The sequence below is a fragment of the Cyprinodon variegatus genome, unplaced genomic scaffold, assembly GCF_000732505.1.
Source record: "Cyprinodon variegatus isolate N-32 unplaced genomic scaffold, C_variegatus-1.0 Scaffold1000, whole genome shotgun sequence".
Classification (NCBI taxonomy): Eukaryota; Metazoa; Chordata; class Actinopteri; order Cyprinodontiformes; family Cyprinodontidae; genus Cyprinodon; species Cyprinodon variegatus.
In genome coordinates, this window is record NW_015151453.1 from 231,420 (window position 1) to 244,255 (window position 12,836).

The 12,836-nt window shown below is 41.3% G+C and overlaps 1 protein-coding gene across 1 annotated transcript in view; it reads left to right on the plus strand.

Annotated features, from left to right (window-relative positions):
- Window positions 1–12,836, plus strand: part of LOC107100680 (zonadhesin-like) — a 50,719-nt gene that overhangs the window by 27,148 nt on the left and 10,735 nt on the right. The window contains exons 34-47 of the mRNA XM_015399255.1: window positions 755–900; window positions 1,014–1,157; window positions 1,763–1,870; window positions 3,857–4,026; window positions 5,224–5,426; window positions 5,590–5,734; window positions 7,114–7,361; window positions 7,442–7,619; window positions 8,604–8,712; window positions 8,988–9,082; window positions 10,060–10,236; window positions 10,357–10,565; window positions 11,238–11,382; window positions 11,468–11,565. Of these exons, the coding sequence (XP_015254741.1) occupies window positions 755–900; window positions 1,014–1,157; window positions 1,763–1,870; window positions 3,857–4,026; window positions 5,224–5,426; window positions 5,590–5,734; window positions 7,114–7,361; window positions 7,442–7,619; window positions 8,604–8,712; window positions 8,988–9,082; window positions 10,060–10,236; window positions 10,357–10,565; window positions 11,238–11,382; window positions 11,468–11,565 (2,175 nt within the window). The remainder of the gene's footprint in view (window positions 1–754; window positions 901–1,013; window positions 1,158–1,762; window positions 1,871–3,856; window positions 4,027–5,223; window positions 5,427–5,589; window positions 5,735–7,113; window positions 7,362–7,441; window positions 7,620–8,603; window positions 8,713–8,987; window positions 9,083–10,059; window positions 10,237–10,356; window positions 10,566–11,237; window positions 11,383–11,467; window positions 11,566–12,836) is intronic.

Consider the following 12,836-nt stretch of genomic DNA (forward strand, 5'->3'; position numbering starts at 1 on the left):
GCCCTGGCTGCCGTAGACGCGCTAACGTTAGCCCTGGCTGCCGTAGACGGGCTATCGTTAGCCCTGGCTGCCGTAGACGCGCTAACGTTAGCCCTGGCTGCCGCAGACGGGCTATCGTTAGCCCTGGCTGCCGTAGACGGGCTATCGTTAGCCCTGGCTGCCGTAGACGGGCTAACGTTAGCCCTGGCTGCCGCAGACGGGCTATCGTTAGCCCTGGCTGCCGTAGACGGGCTATCGCTAGCCCTGGCTAGATCAACAACCGTGAGCTAGATAGCACTGACCCTTTGGAGCCTGAACATCCAACCAACCCTACTGCGGCCATAATCATCCTACTTTACATTATAAAAAAACTTGTGTTTTACGAGAAATAGCGATTTTGCAATATTAATTTTTTAACGCAACAGTCAGGAATTCAGTAGTATTACGTCTAACTAAGATGTCCCAATATATATTTTTAAATGCGTGTTTAATTGTAAAAATATACGCACATTTGTACAGTTCTTTTTAACTTTTACTTAATGAGTCCTGGGAAGCCACTTTGTTTTGAAGTCAGCTCCCGACCTCACTCGGTCTGAAGGGATCATTTCAAGGTTTAGAGGGCACTTCCCCCTAGCTCTTAAAAGTATTGGGACACACTAACCCTTCACAATAACGTGCAAAACCGGGTGCTAGGATCCAAAACTAGTCAAGTGAGAGAAATGGGACTGGGCCTTATTCTTGTTAAACTCATTTTCTCCATTCAACGCTCTTGCAGGTGAACGGTCGGCGTGTGGCTCTTCCTCACTCGCCGTCTCCTCTCATATCCATCAGTCTGGCCGGTCAGTATGTCACCTTGGAGACGCCCTTCGGCCTGCGTGTGCGTTGGGATGGAAATCATTATGCTCAGATCTCCGTTCCAAGGTTGGTAAAGATGTGTTCATAAGTAGCCTGCTGGCTGAGACGCCCCATAAATCCTCCATGGTTAGAACGCAGGATTTGAGGACTGGATTTTTCTCTTCGTTGTGTCCCTGCAGCTCCTACTATGACCAGATGTGTGGCCTCTGTGGTGACTACGATGGGAACCCAGACAATGACTTCACCAAACCAGACGGCAGCCTGGTGGGAAACGTTAACGACTTTGGAAACAGCTGGCAGACAGAAGAGGATGAGGATGACTCGTGAGTTTATTCATATTGTTGCTGGTGAACATTCTCAGTCATCCGGGTCATAGTCATTCCACAGAAGTTCAAAACAATCCGCTGGACTTTGTTTCCCAGTTTGAAGACGTTTCTCTTCCATCCAGGAATTTTTTCGATTAAAAATGTCAGAAATAGCGTTTAGTTCCAGGTTTTATCCAGCAGCCCAACAAAGCCTGGTTTTAGTTTAGAAAACATGCAAATAGAAACGGATGAACGGGTCCCCCCCTTTGGAATGGGGGTCGTTTGGCTTCTTTGTTAGCCTGCAATGCTCCATACCTGTCTATGTCTCTGAAAGGGGGGTCGTTAAAGGGAATAGTTGGCCTGGATGATGGGTGAACTGTTGGTCTACTGGATAAAACCTAGAACTCAACACTTTTTCTGACATTTTGAATTGAAAAGCTTCCCGGATGGGAAGAGAAATGTCTTCAAACTTGGAAACAAAGTCCAGCGGCTTGATTTTTTCAACTTTTTTGGAATTCAGATTGATCTGCTTATCACCTTTGAATGAATGCATGTCTTCATCATGTGGAAGAACTTCTGCTTTAACGAGCTGAAAATAAAAAAGCTCCCCCTCTAATCTGTAGGTGTACCGAAGGCACGAAGCCGGACCCAGAGTGCGACCCGAGTCTCGAGGCTGAGGTGGTGAAACCAGACCAATGCGGCAGAATTACAGACCCATCTGGACCGTTCAGGTAAGACCAAATCTTAAAGGAGAAATCTGGTCAGCAAGGAACAATCAATGATTCATTATTTATATCTAAAACAAATGCGTTCGCAGAGATTTAATAAATTAACGTTAATCAGTAAAAAAACATTGAGATAATTGAGTCTTGCCAACTTGAAGAGGGAGGATTTGCCATCGAACTTCTGGCCAGAGAAAAAACCCGTAATATGTAGCCAACATTTGGAAGAAGAATGTTTTCAAGATGACTTGGATAATAGCGCGTTGTGACAAACACCAGATACAGCACTGGGACTTGATCAACAGCCGATACCGCACCGTGACAATGTCACTAACCAGTAGGTGGCAGTAGTGTTCTTTGACAAACATGGATGCCTCCAGTAAAGCACATTCACATGAAAATTACTCTGAATTAAAAACACTGATCATTTATTGAACAGGATGGAATCATTTCAGATTTAAAGAACTTTCAGAAGTTTGGATTCTGAATATGAGCGACTTTTCCTTTAGGAGTTTTTTAACAGGAGAGGAGTTCACATCAAGTTATTGTCATAATAAAAAGAATAACATATAAAACACAGTAGAAAATGATAGAAATCTTCATTCTTAGAGGACACCCTTAGAAAATGGGTGCGTATTTATCTGCGTACAATAAAAACGCTAAAAAAGTTTTCCTTCCTGAAACACAAAGGAGTGTCTATGGTTCCTTTTAGTGCCGGGGTTAATCCTTATATACCAGGGAGTAGTTCTTTGTTCTCCGCAGTGTCAGCAACTTTCTATCTGCTGTTGGTTCTCAACCATGACATGCTCCAGATAAAGAGGAGTTATGCGTTTATTATCCTGAATGTTTTATGAGAAAACAATTATGTGATATATTTTAGCTTTCAAAAGGCTCCTTTATTCTGTTTATGATCACATCTTAGATTTTAATCTGAACGCTGGATACGATCATAACTACGGTTACACATCTATGAACACAGGTATTTACTTTAGCCATAGAAGTAGAGGCAGAGGTCTCTACATCCTGACAAACTGGGAATAAAATGATCACTTCTGAAATGTTGTTTATTCTATTTTGAATTCAGTTTATTTCTATAGCTCCAATTCACAACACGTCATATCAAGGTATTTTTCCAGTTCACCAGATCATCCAGTCAGATTGATTCAAAGTTTTCTATCTAAGGAAAACCAGCTGATTGCATCGACTCATTGACTCTTTAGCAATCCCTCACACTAAGCATGCTTGTAGCGACAGTGGAGAGGAAAAACTCCCTTTTAACAATAAACCAGCCTTAACTTAACTCTCCCCACCGTCTCAAGAGAATAATCTGGCCTTGATGACTGGGCTTAGTCAGCTTAAATAGAGGCAGGAACAGGTGGATCGATGGGCAGTAATGAGAAACCATGCAAAGTTAGACAGGTGAATGGAATTAGTAATTAAACCAATCATCCACAAGATTATGACATTGGAGGCCATTATAGACATTATGTTGTGAAAAAATGGTTGGTGAAGGAAGTAAATCTGCTTGTTCAGTTACCAAGGCAACGCTCTAGTATTGAGGCGGTACTATACATCTGAAGGAGCAAAATTAATAAAATCTAGACTCTACTTTGGTACTTTGGGCCAAAGACTAAAAAAAAAAAGAAAGAAAAACAAAAAACTACTTCAGAAGGGCCTTTTTCTGTCCAGAGGGGAAAAAGCAGGCGCTCTAGGTGTCTATCTGTGCACCTCCCTTCTAATACAATCCTCTTGTTGCTGCCAGGTTTCTGTGAGACAAAATGAGTCACTCTGAATATTACAAAAAAAGTCATTAAATGAGAAAGGTTTTGAAGATACATTTATTTAAATATGTTGCTTAATAGTAGTCTTATTAATTATTATTAGGTTTTCATGTTTAAATGATTCCATCAATCTTTCTTTCTGGGTGTTTGGGAGACTTCAGTGAGTACTTCTTAAATCCCCCCTAAACCCAGCATGTGTTTCTGCGTTCTGCAGGGATTGTATCGGACTTGTCGACCCCACTCCATTCTTCCAGAGTTGCGTTTATGACATGTGCCGGTACGGCGGCCAGCAGAGCGTACTGTGCGACCAGATGCAAGCTTACACCGATGCCTGCCAGAGCGCCGGAGCCAAGGTCCACGACTGGAGGACTCCAGACTTCTGCCGTAAGTTTTTCCGCTGGTGAAGATCCTCGGTCATCCAGGTCATGGTCATTCCACTAAAGTTCAAAAACAATCCACTGGACTGGACATTTCTCTTCCATTCAGGAAGCTTTTTCAATTCAAAATGTCAGGAATAGTGTTGCGTCTGTGGAGAGGTTGTTTGGTTTCTCCAATATAAAGATCAGAGCATTCCTCACTGCATTGAACTGCAGACACTCTGCTCAGATTAGGTCTTTAGGATGAACTAGTCTCTGTTTCAGGGTCTGTTTGGTTTGAAACGTTCTGGGATTTTGTGTTTGGAGAAAATACTCCTCAGTTTTTCAGAGATTTCTCAGCCAAAACGAGGCTTTTTTTAACCTACTGTATAAAACCTGGAACTCAACGCTATTCCTGACATTATGTACGTCTTGCCATTTCAGGGATCCACCCCAGAAATGGGATGGATGAACAGACAAGTAAAAAAACAGAAAAGCTTTAAAGGCAGTAATTATCTCAGGAAAGTTATTAACAATTTACACATTGTACTTTAGTACAGTTTTTATGATTATAAAAATGAAAAAGCGATGGGATCTTTTTTGATGAAGAGCAATCCCTGCTGATTACTTCCATCTAAAGAGACCATGACGCCCCCTAGTGGACTGAAAAGAGAAAAATCAGCTCAACAATTTTATACATATAAATTTCCTGTTGCAATACTTTTCAAAATGATTTTTTTTTTAAATCAGATTTTTTTGTTGTCTTGCTGTGTTCCATGTATAATGAATCTTTATGGTATATAAATATGACTGTTTGCCACAAAAACGAAATTAAAAGTAACATTTCCTGAAGTGTATCTGCCAATAATCTGACAAAAAACAAGATTCTGGATTTAAGATAAGGATTAAAAGATCTTATTACACGTACAGGATATAAAATGACTGATACCAGTTTACAGTAAGGCTTCCTTTGTAGATGGGTGATAAATGTTCATCAGCGTACTGATGGCAGCAAATATTTATTGTGCTCGCAAGGTAGTAAGTTAGTCTGAAATGTTTAATATAGATGAAATGTGTAGTTAAACAGATTGATTACGGGTTTGTTTTTCTCTTATAATGAACTTATTTCAGGAAATATTTCATTATTTTAGACATAATCTGCTTTATTATCAACACATAACCTGTTCTATTGTTTTGCACTCATCTTTCTACCTCCTCCATGCAGCCATCCCCTGCCCCCCTAACAGCTCCTACACCCTCTGCATGAGCTCCTGCCCTGAAACCTGCCTGGGCGTGGTCGGCCCACCCGGCTGCGAGGACGTGTGCGTAGAGGGTTGTGAATGTAACCCAGGCTTCATCCTCAGCGATGACAAATGTGTCCCACTGAAGGACTGTGGCTGCGTGGACACAAGTGGGAATTACCATCCTGTGAGTGAAATTACCTCAAACTGACCCAGTATCTAATTATTCTGCTTGATAAATGTAAGAAAAAGACCCTAAAGTGGAAGAGAAACTATAATCCTGTACAATCTTTATAGGAATTTTAGTTTTGATGCAGAAATCATACTTTATATGTTTTTGTTTTTTGCAGGTCGGGGATGATTGGTACTTGGAGGGCTGTGAGCAAAAATGCGAGTGCCAGGGTGGAGGTTTGATCCAGTGCTACAACACCAGCTGTAGACCAACAACTGAGAGCTGCCAGCTGCACGATGGGCAGTTTGAATGCCGACCTGTCGGTATGTGAAACACCCTCAAACTGAAACCTTTTCAACTAGGCATCAAATACACCTCAGATTTAGGGAAATTATCTCTTTACCCAGATCAAATAAACCTGCAGAAAAATATGCTTTGAACTACTTGGAGGCTTAATGAAACAGAAACGGATTATTAACACGATTAGCTTAGTGCGATTCCTTTCATGTCTACAGCTCATTTGAAGCTTTTTTAAAAGAATATTGTGATTGAAGGGATAAAAGTCCATTATCCGAGACCATGAGAATCATTAGTGACTTTCACCAGTGCTGTTTCAGTGCTATGACTGAACCGCTCTAGATTAGCCACTTTTTTCTCCAAAAATGTACCTAAGAAAGATTTAAAACAGGCCTATAATTTATCAAACATGACCGCTACAAGTTAAACTTCCGTCAGCCAGTAAGAGAGGCAGTCCCCTGCTGCACAGCTGGACTCTTTCCCAGCCTGTTACCTGGATCGCTAATGCTAATTCTAACCCTTTGCTAACACTAATACTAGCAAATACTTACCTTACCTATAACACGTAGAAGAAATACTTTTTATACAACATGTTTTGTTGACCTAAAGAGGATAACTACTTAGCTAGCATAGGTAGCAGAGCTAGCATAGCTATCGCTACGATGCAAGTTAAACTCCTCTTGGCCAGTAAGAGATGCAGTCACCTGTTCTACTTCTGTATTGTGTTCCAGTCGGTTACCATAACCACTAATGCTAATTTATACCTTTTGCTATTGCAAATGCTAGCAAATATTTACCATACCTCTAATGCGTAGAAGAAAAACCTTTAAAAACCACAACTTGTTTTGTTAACCTAAAGCTGATAACTGCATAGATAGTATAGCTAGCATAGCTATCGCTACCATGCATGTTAAACTCCTCTTGGCCAGTAAGAGATGCAGTCACCTGTTCTATTTCTGTATTGTGTTCCAGCCGGTTACCAGAACCACTAATGCTAATTTGAACCTTTTGCTATTGCAAATGCTAGCAAATATTTACCATACCTCTAATGTGTAGAAGAAAAACCTTTGAGACCCCTGCTTGTTTTCTTAACCTAAAGCTAATAACTGCATAGCTACCATAGCTATCATAGCTATTGCTAGCAAATATTTACCATACCTGTAATGCGTAGAAGAAAAACCTTTGAAACCACAACTTGTTATGTTAACCCAAAGCGGATAACTACATAGATAGCATAGTTAGCATAGTTAGCATAGCTATCCCTACCATCCAAGTTAAACTCCTCTCGGCCAGTAAGAGATGCAGTCTTGTTTGCCGGCTCTTGCTCTGTATTGTTAGTACAATATGACCTCGTGAGAAAATGTCTGAGTTGAGTTTTGACTAAATCATAGCGTCTGATTCTCAGGAAATGGAATCTGTTCGGTGTCTGGAGATCCTCACTACACCACCTTCGATAAGCGCACCCACAACTACATGGGAGCATGCTCCTACACGCTAACCAAACCCTGCAACATCTCATCTGGCTTGCCGTACTTCACCGTGGACACCCAGAACGAGCACAGAGGAAGCAACAAGAAGGTTTCCTACGTCAGAGCTGTGGTGGTCAACGTGTTCAACGTGACTGTGATCCTCAACAAGGGCCGTAAAGTCCAGGTGCATACTCCTCAAAAGATTCTCACAGACGTCGGTGCAGTGATTCAATCATGGCAGACAAATCTGACGTTGCTCTTCAGGTCAACGGGAAGGCGGCTGTAACACCAGTCACCCCCACCAGCGGGGTGGATGTCTACCTGAGTGGGAAATTTGTAGTTCTGGAAACATCTTTTGGCCTGAGGGTGCGCTTCGATGGTAACCACCATGCAGATGTCACCGTACCGACTTCTTACAACGGCCTACTCTGTGGCATGTGTGGTAAGAAACACGCTAGCACTCCGACGTGTCACAAATACTCACATTCTTTACTGACGTAAAAGATACAAAATAAAAAAAAAGAACTATATGGTGAACTCTATAGTGAACTCAGTTAACTGATTGTTCAGACAGATGACCACTTCTTTTTGCTCCCCGTTGGTCACGTAAATCCGTTTCCCCGCGCGGTGCCTGCGCCATCTTTGCTATTCAACGCGATAACAAATCCTTTGCGAGGAGAGCTCTCTGCGCAAAGCCTTCCTATATATATCTGCTTGTCTAGTGACCACGGATGATCACTACTTTTTTAGGGAAATTTCGGTGTCCATTATGTTATGTTAGAAACAGGACAGCTACTAATCCGTACATCCAGCAGGAGTGGCTAGTTTGTTTGTTAGCATACACTCCGCTACGCTCGAATAGCTATCAACTGATGTTAATCTTCAGAGAAGTCATACTAGCCTACAGTAAATATTAGCTTTTTTAAGTAGCTACTATTAGCAGCAGCTTTTAGGAGTGGCTACTAGCTAAAGGTAGTAGATTCTAGGTATTAGCCGTGGCTGCTCTCTCTGGGACCTCTATTCCCAGAGCTATATTGCGAAATAAAAAAATAAAAAAGAAGTGACTGCTATCTATTAGCAATAGTTGTTAGCTATTAGCAGTGACTTATTGGCATGAACATAAAAGACACAGAACTAAGTAGCGTTCTGTGCGTCACACACTGAAATGAGACTTTAACTTGAACAGGATGCTAATATTATCACATTTATGACCCTCCGCGGCTACTGTAGTAGTTCATATGTTCTTAAGGGTGAAGCACTACAGCGCACTTCTTGCCCACTAGATGGGGGTAAAGTGCACACATTTTGGCTTTAAGTAAAAATAAATGTAACTTTTTAGTAAGTTTCTTTGTTGTTTTCAAAAAACAAACTAAATATCCCTTAAAGCTTATTTTTTACTTAAAAAAACATTTTCTGTTCCTGACAGGAAATTTCAACGAGGACCCCAAAGATGACAACCTGAAACCGGACAACACAGCAGCTTCTAACACCAACGACCTCGGCGACAGCTGGCAGGTGGCCGACCCGCGTCCAGAGTGAGTGATGACATCATAACGTACCCTCCTACCCCTCCTTTCCATCTCCTGCTCAACAGGAAATCCTTTTTCTGACCAACCTGGGGTGATTGATGATGAAATCAGCCAATAGGACGAGACCTGCTGACAGCTCCAATTTAACCTAAATATCTCGGCTGCCGAGGATTTTAGACATCAGGCTGAGATAGATCTCATGCAGCTATAAAGTCAAAATGTCAAATGGAGAAAACTCACGATGCACCTTTAGAAACATGATCCCTGTTTTGCTTCTTTAGCTGCACAAATGGTGGAGAGGAGGAGGAATGTGACGAAGACGTGGAGGAAGAGGCCCAGAAGCCCACCAGCTGTGGAATGATCATTAATCCAGAAGGTTGGTTCAAATAGATCCATCCTCACAAACCAATGAACTTTTCAGACATCAGAACGGGTCAGGGTTCTATAAAAGGTCAGAATCAGAAAGTGTTGTGATTTTGGGAGCTTGAAGTTGGACCCAAATTCAGGCAATTAAAAGTTTCATTTCTCAAAAAGGAAAAAGATTTCTATCCATATAGGCACAGTGAAAAAAACAAAACAAAATCTTAATAAGTCATTTATTCTTCAAATAAGTGCATTTGATCTTGAATTGAGGAGGTAAAAGATAAATTTTGACAATGGAACAAGAAAATTTACATTCAAAATAATAAAACACAATTGCATTGTTTTATTTCAAGTGCATTTTATCTAAATATATTATTTTAAGAGTAAAAATACTCATTCCATCGAGTCCATCACCGGCTGGGAGGTTTTTCAACTGAACCGAAGTTACTTTGGACCAAAAGAGTCTAAGCATGCTTGTAGTGACAGTGGAGAGGAAAAACTCCCTTTGAACAGGAAGAAACCTCCAGCAGAACCAGGCTCAGTGTGAGCGGCCATCTGCTGAGGCCCACTGGGGTTCAAGGAGACAGAAGCAGACATAGAAAAAGAAGCATAGATACAAAAGGCAACTGTCAACCAGCTCCACAGGCGGCCCCGTCCAGGAAACACACAGCCAGGCAGACGAGCTCCGAGCCAGCTCCCATGTCAGAGGATGAAGAGAGCACATCCAGTTAGTCACAGTCAGAGAAACAGGACTACACTGGAAAACAGGCCAAGCTCCAACATCTAGAAACAAAGGTGTTGATGGCAGCAGCACAGCTGATATTTCTCTCCAGGATGGAGTCACAGCCAAACAGGAACAGACCAGATGAAGCTAGTTACTCAGATAAAGTTACTACCCTGCTCTGATAATAATATCTGACAGTTTAGGCCGATCTTCTTAAAGTCGATCCTGCTTCTCATGAATCTCCTTCGTTCTGTTTCTGGCTTCAGGAATCTTTAAGCCATGCCTCTTGGTCGTCCCGCCTGAACCCTACTTTGACAACTGCGTGTACGACATGTGCGCCACCGGAGGCGAGACCGTGGCTCTGTGCCAGGCCATCGAGAGCTACGCCGACCTCTGTGCTGCTGCAGGAGTCCCCATCGCATGGAGAGACAACACCTTCTGCCGTAAGTCTGCCTCACTCATCTCATTCCCTCTACCTGTTCACGATCTCTGAGCTTTAAAGGTGAATTGATGAGCTTCAGGGTAAAAATAAGCTCCTTGGTTTAACCCTTTTTCTCCTGCAGCCCTGAAGTGCCCATCAGGCAGTCACTACGAGCCCTGCGCCCCTGCCTGCGCTCAGCCCAGCTGTCAGGACCCCGCCGGGCCCGGCGGCTCCTGCAGCCTCCCCTGCGTGGAGGGCTGCGTCTGCAACGAGGGTCTGGTCCTGAGCGGAGACAAATGTGTTCCTTTCAACGAGTGTGGATGTACAGACGCAGACGGAGAGTACAGACCGGTAGGTGTCCAAACGTTTGACTGCAAGTTGGACCATAAATATTACACTTTTTTTTTTTTACTAAGAAAAAAAGTTTTAAAAAAAATTTAAAAAAATAGACAAAAAAGAAATGAATAGCAAAATTTCGGAAGAGCATTAGGGCCACTGAAAAAAAAATTAACAGATTTTTTTTGTTCTATTTTCAGAATTCTAAGATTAAAGTCTGAATCTGTTAACTTTAAAATTTTTTCTAGTGGCACTAACCTTCTTCCATAGAAATAAATATATTTGAAACTGGAAATAAAGAAAAAAGGAAACAAAAAAAAGTTTTGAAAAGGAGATTTTAATATTTAAAATTTTTTAAAACTTCTATTAAAACTTTTTTTTTGTTTTGTTCTACTTTTTAAGTCAGTCTTTCCCCCTCTGTGTGGAGGCGGGGCTTAGATGAAAGTTGGCAGCAAAGATGCCTGATTGCTGTTGGAACCGTGGGAACCAGAAATGTATCTTCTATGTTTATCTGATCGGTTTAATAAAAGAAAATCCTTCCAAACCAGTTTCCTGTTTATTTGAAGTTTTTGTTTCTTTTCCAAATTTTTCAGTTTCAAAAATATTTTTCAGTTTCAAAAAGTATATTTTCAAGCAAACGTTGTGGCCTTCGCCCCATATAAGTGAGTTTAACATGTTTCTGTCCAGGTGGGAGACGCTTGGTTCACAGAGAGCGACTGTTCGGAGCGCTGTAAATGCAACGGGAACGCAAACATCACCTGTGAGCCGTGGCAGTGCAGTCCTGCACAGGAGTGCAAGGTGCTGGAAGGCGTCCTGGGCTGCCACTCCACAGGTAACACATAGAGCTGAACTACAAGCAACAGTCCTAGTATCCCAGAGGGTCGGTCTCACTGAAATCCCTTCTTAACGCTCCCCAGGTAAAGGTGTGTGTCACGTTGCTGGAGACCCGCACTATTACACCTTTGATGGCGAGATGCTCACGTTCATGGGAACCTGCACATACACGCTGGTGGAGGTAAGGAGGTTAACTAACTTTATTAGAGACACTTTCCAAAGAACAATCGCCAGTTTGAACAAAAATAGCAATAACAAATAAAAAAATAACTGAACAAACGTAAAAATACTAACAGTGATTAAGTAAAGCTACACATAGAAGCATATAAAGGAATTACATAAATATTTTGAGTTTAGAGCATAAAGGTTTAACCGCCTTTTTCTTATTGGAAGAGGATAATGTAGAAAAATTTATTATTGCCTCCTTTAAAAAAAACAGATACAGGGTTTAATCATAATAATTTAACATTTGTGGTTATAAAACAAGCCCAACAGTAGCAAAAGATTACAGAAGAAGATATCGTCAAAAAGTTATTTTCTATATTCTGCAATTACATCTAAAACATCCTTAAAATAAAGTTCAAATCTGTCATTAATATTGTCCAGAATGAAATGACAAATAGCTTGCCATAGATTTAATATATTTAAAGTACTTTAAGAAGTTTGTATTTGGAATAAGACCAGATTTTTCCTTAAAATGTGAAAATCCTCTCTTCACTTTTAAAAGCTGGAGCCTCAGAGATCAGAGCTCTTTGGACTCAGGGCTTTATGTGTGTTATATCAATCTTTAAAACCACTTAACATCCACCGGGTCGCCGGCGACCCGGTGGATGTTAAGTGGGGTAAATGAATAAAATTCCACAATTTACCACTATAGACATGTTAGACATCGTTAGAAAGTTTAGATTCTCCACAATTCAACCACTAAGATCATTTTATGGACACATCGAGCACCAAAGCACAGTTAACACAGATATAGCAGCATGTCAAAATGTAAACAAACAAAGCGGCCACAGCTACGTCCCTTTGAAGGCGTCCAGAAGCCGTTTTATAAATCCAATCTTCACTTATTTATACTCTATTCGTCCTTAAAGGTCAACAGATTAAAAAATAATCCAGGATATTAGTAATAAAAATATTCCATGATGAGAAAATCGTCCATAACGTCCGGTTTTGGACATCAGAAAGGTTAGCTGGTCATAGCTAATGCTTAGCATCTTGCTAATATTTACTTCTAATGCTTATTTCCTCGGTTGTTAGCCTGCGATGTTTGGTTTAGTTCTTTACGTCGTCTTCTTATCTACAAGACACAAGAGTCTGCATATTTTTATGATGCATTTTGTGTCAGATACAGTCGCTGAAATCTCACTTCCTGTCAGCCAGTGACGCGCGCTATTACGCCTCATAGAGTCCTGCTGTTATTGGTTGAGACCATGTGGGCTGTTGGGCTTT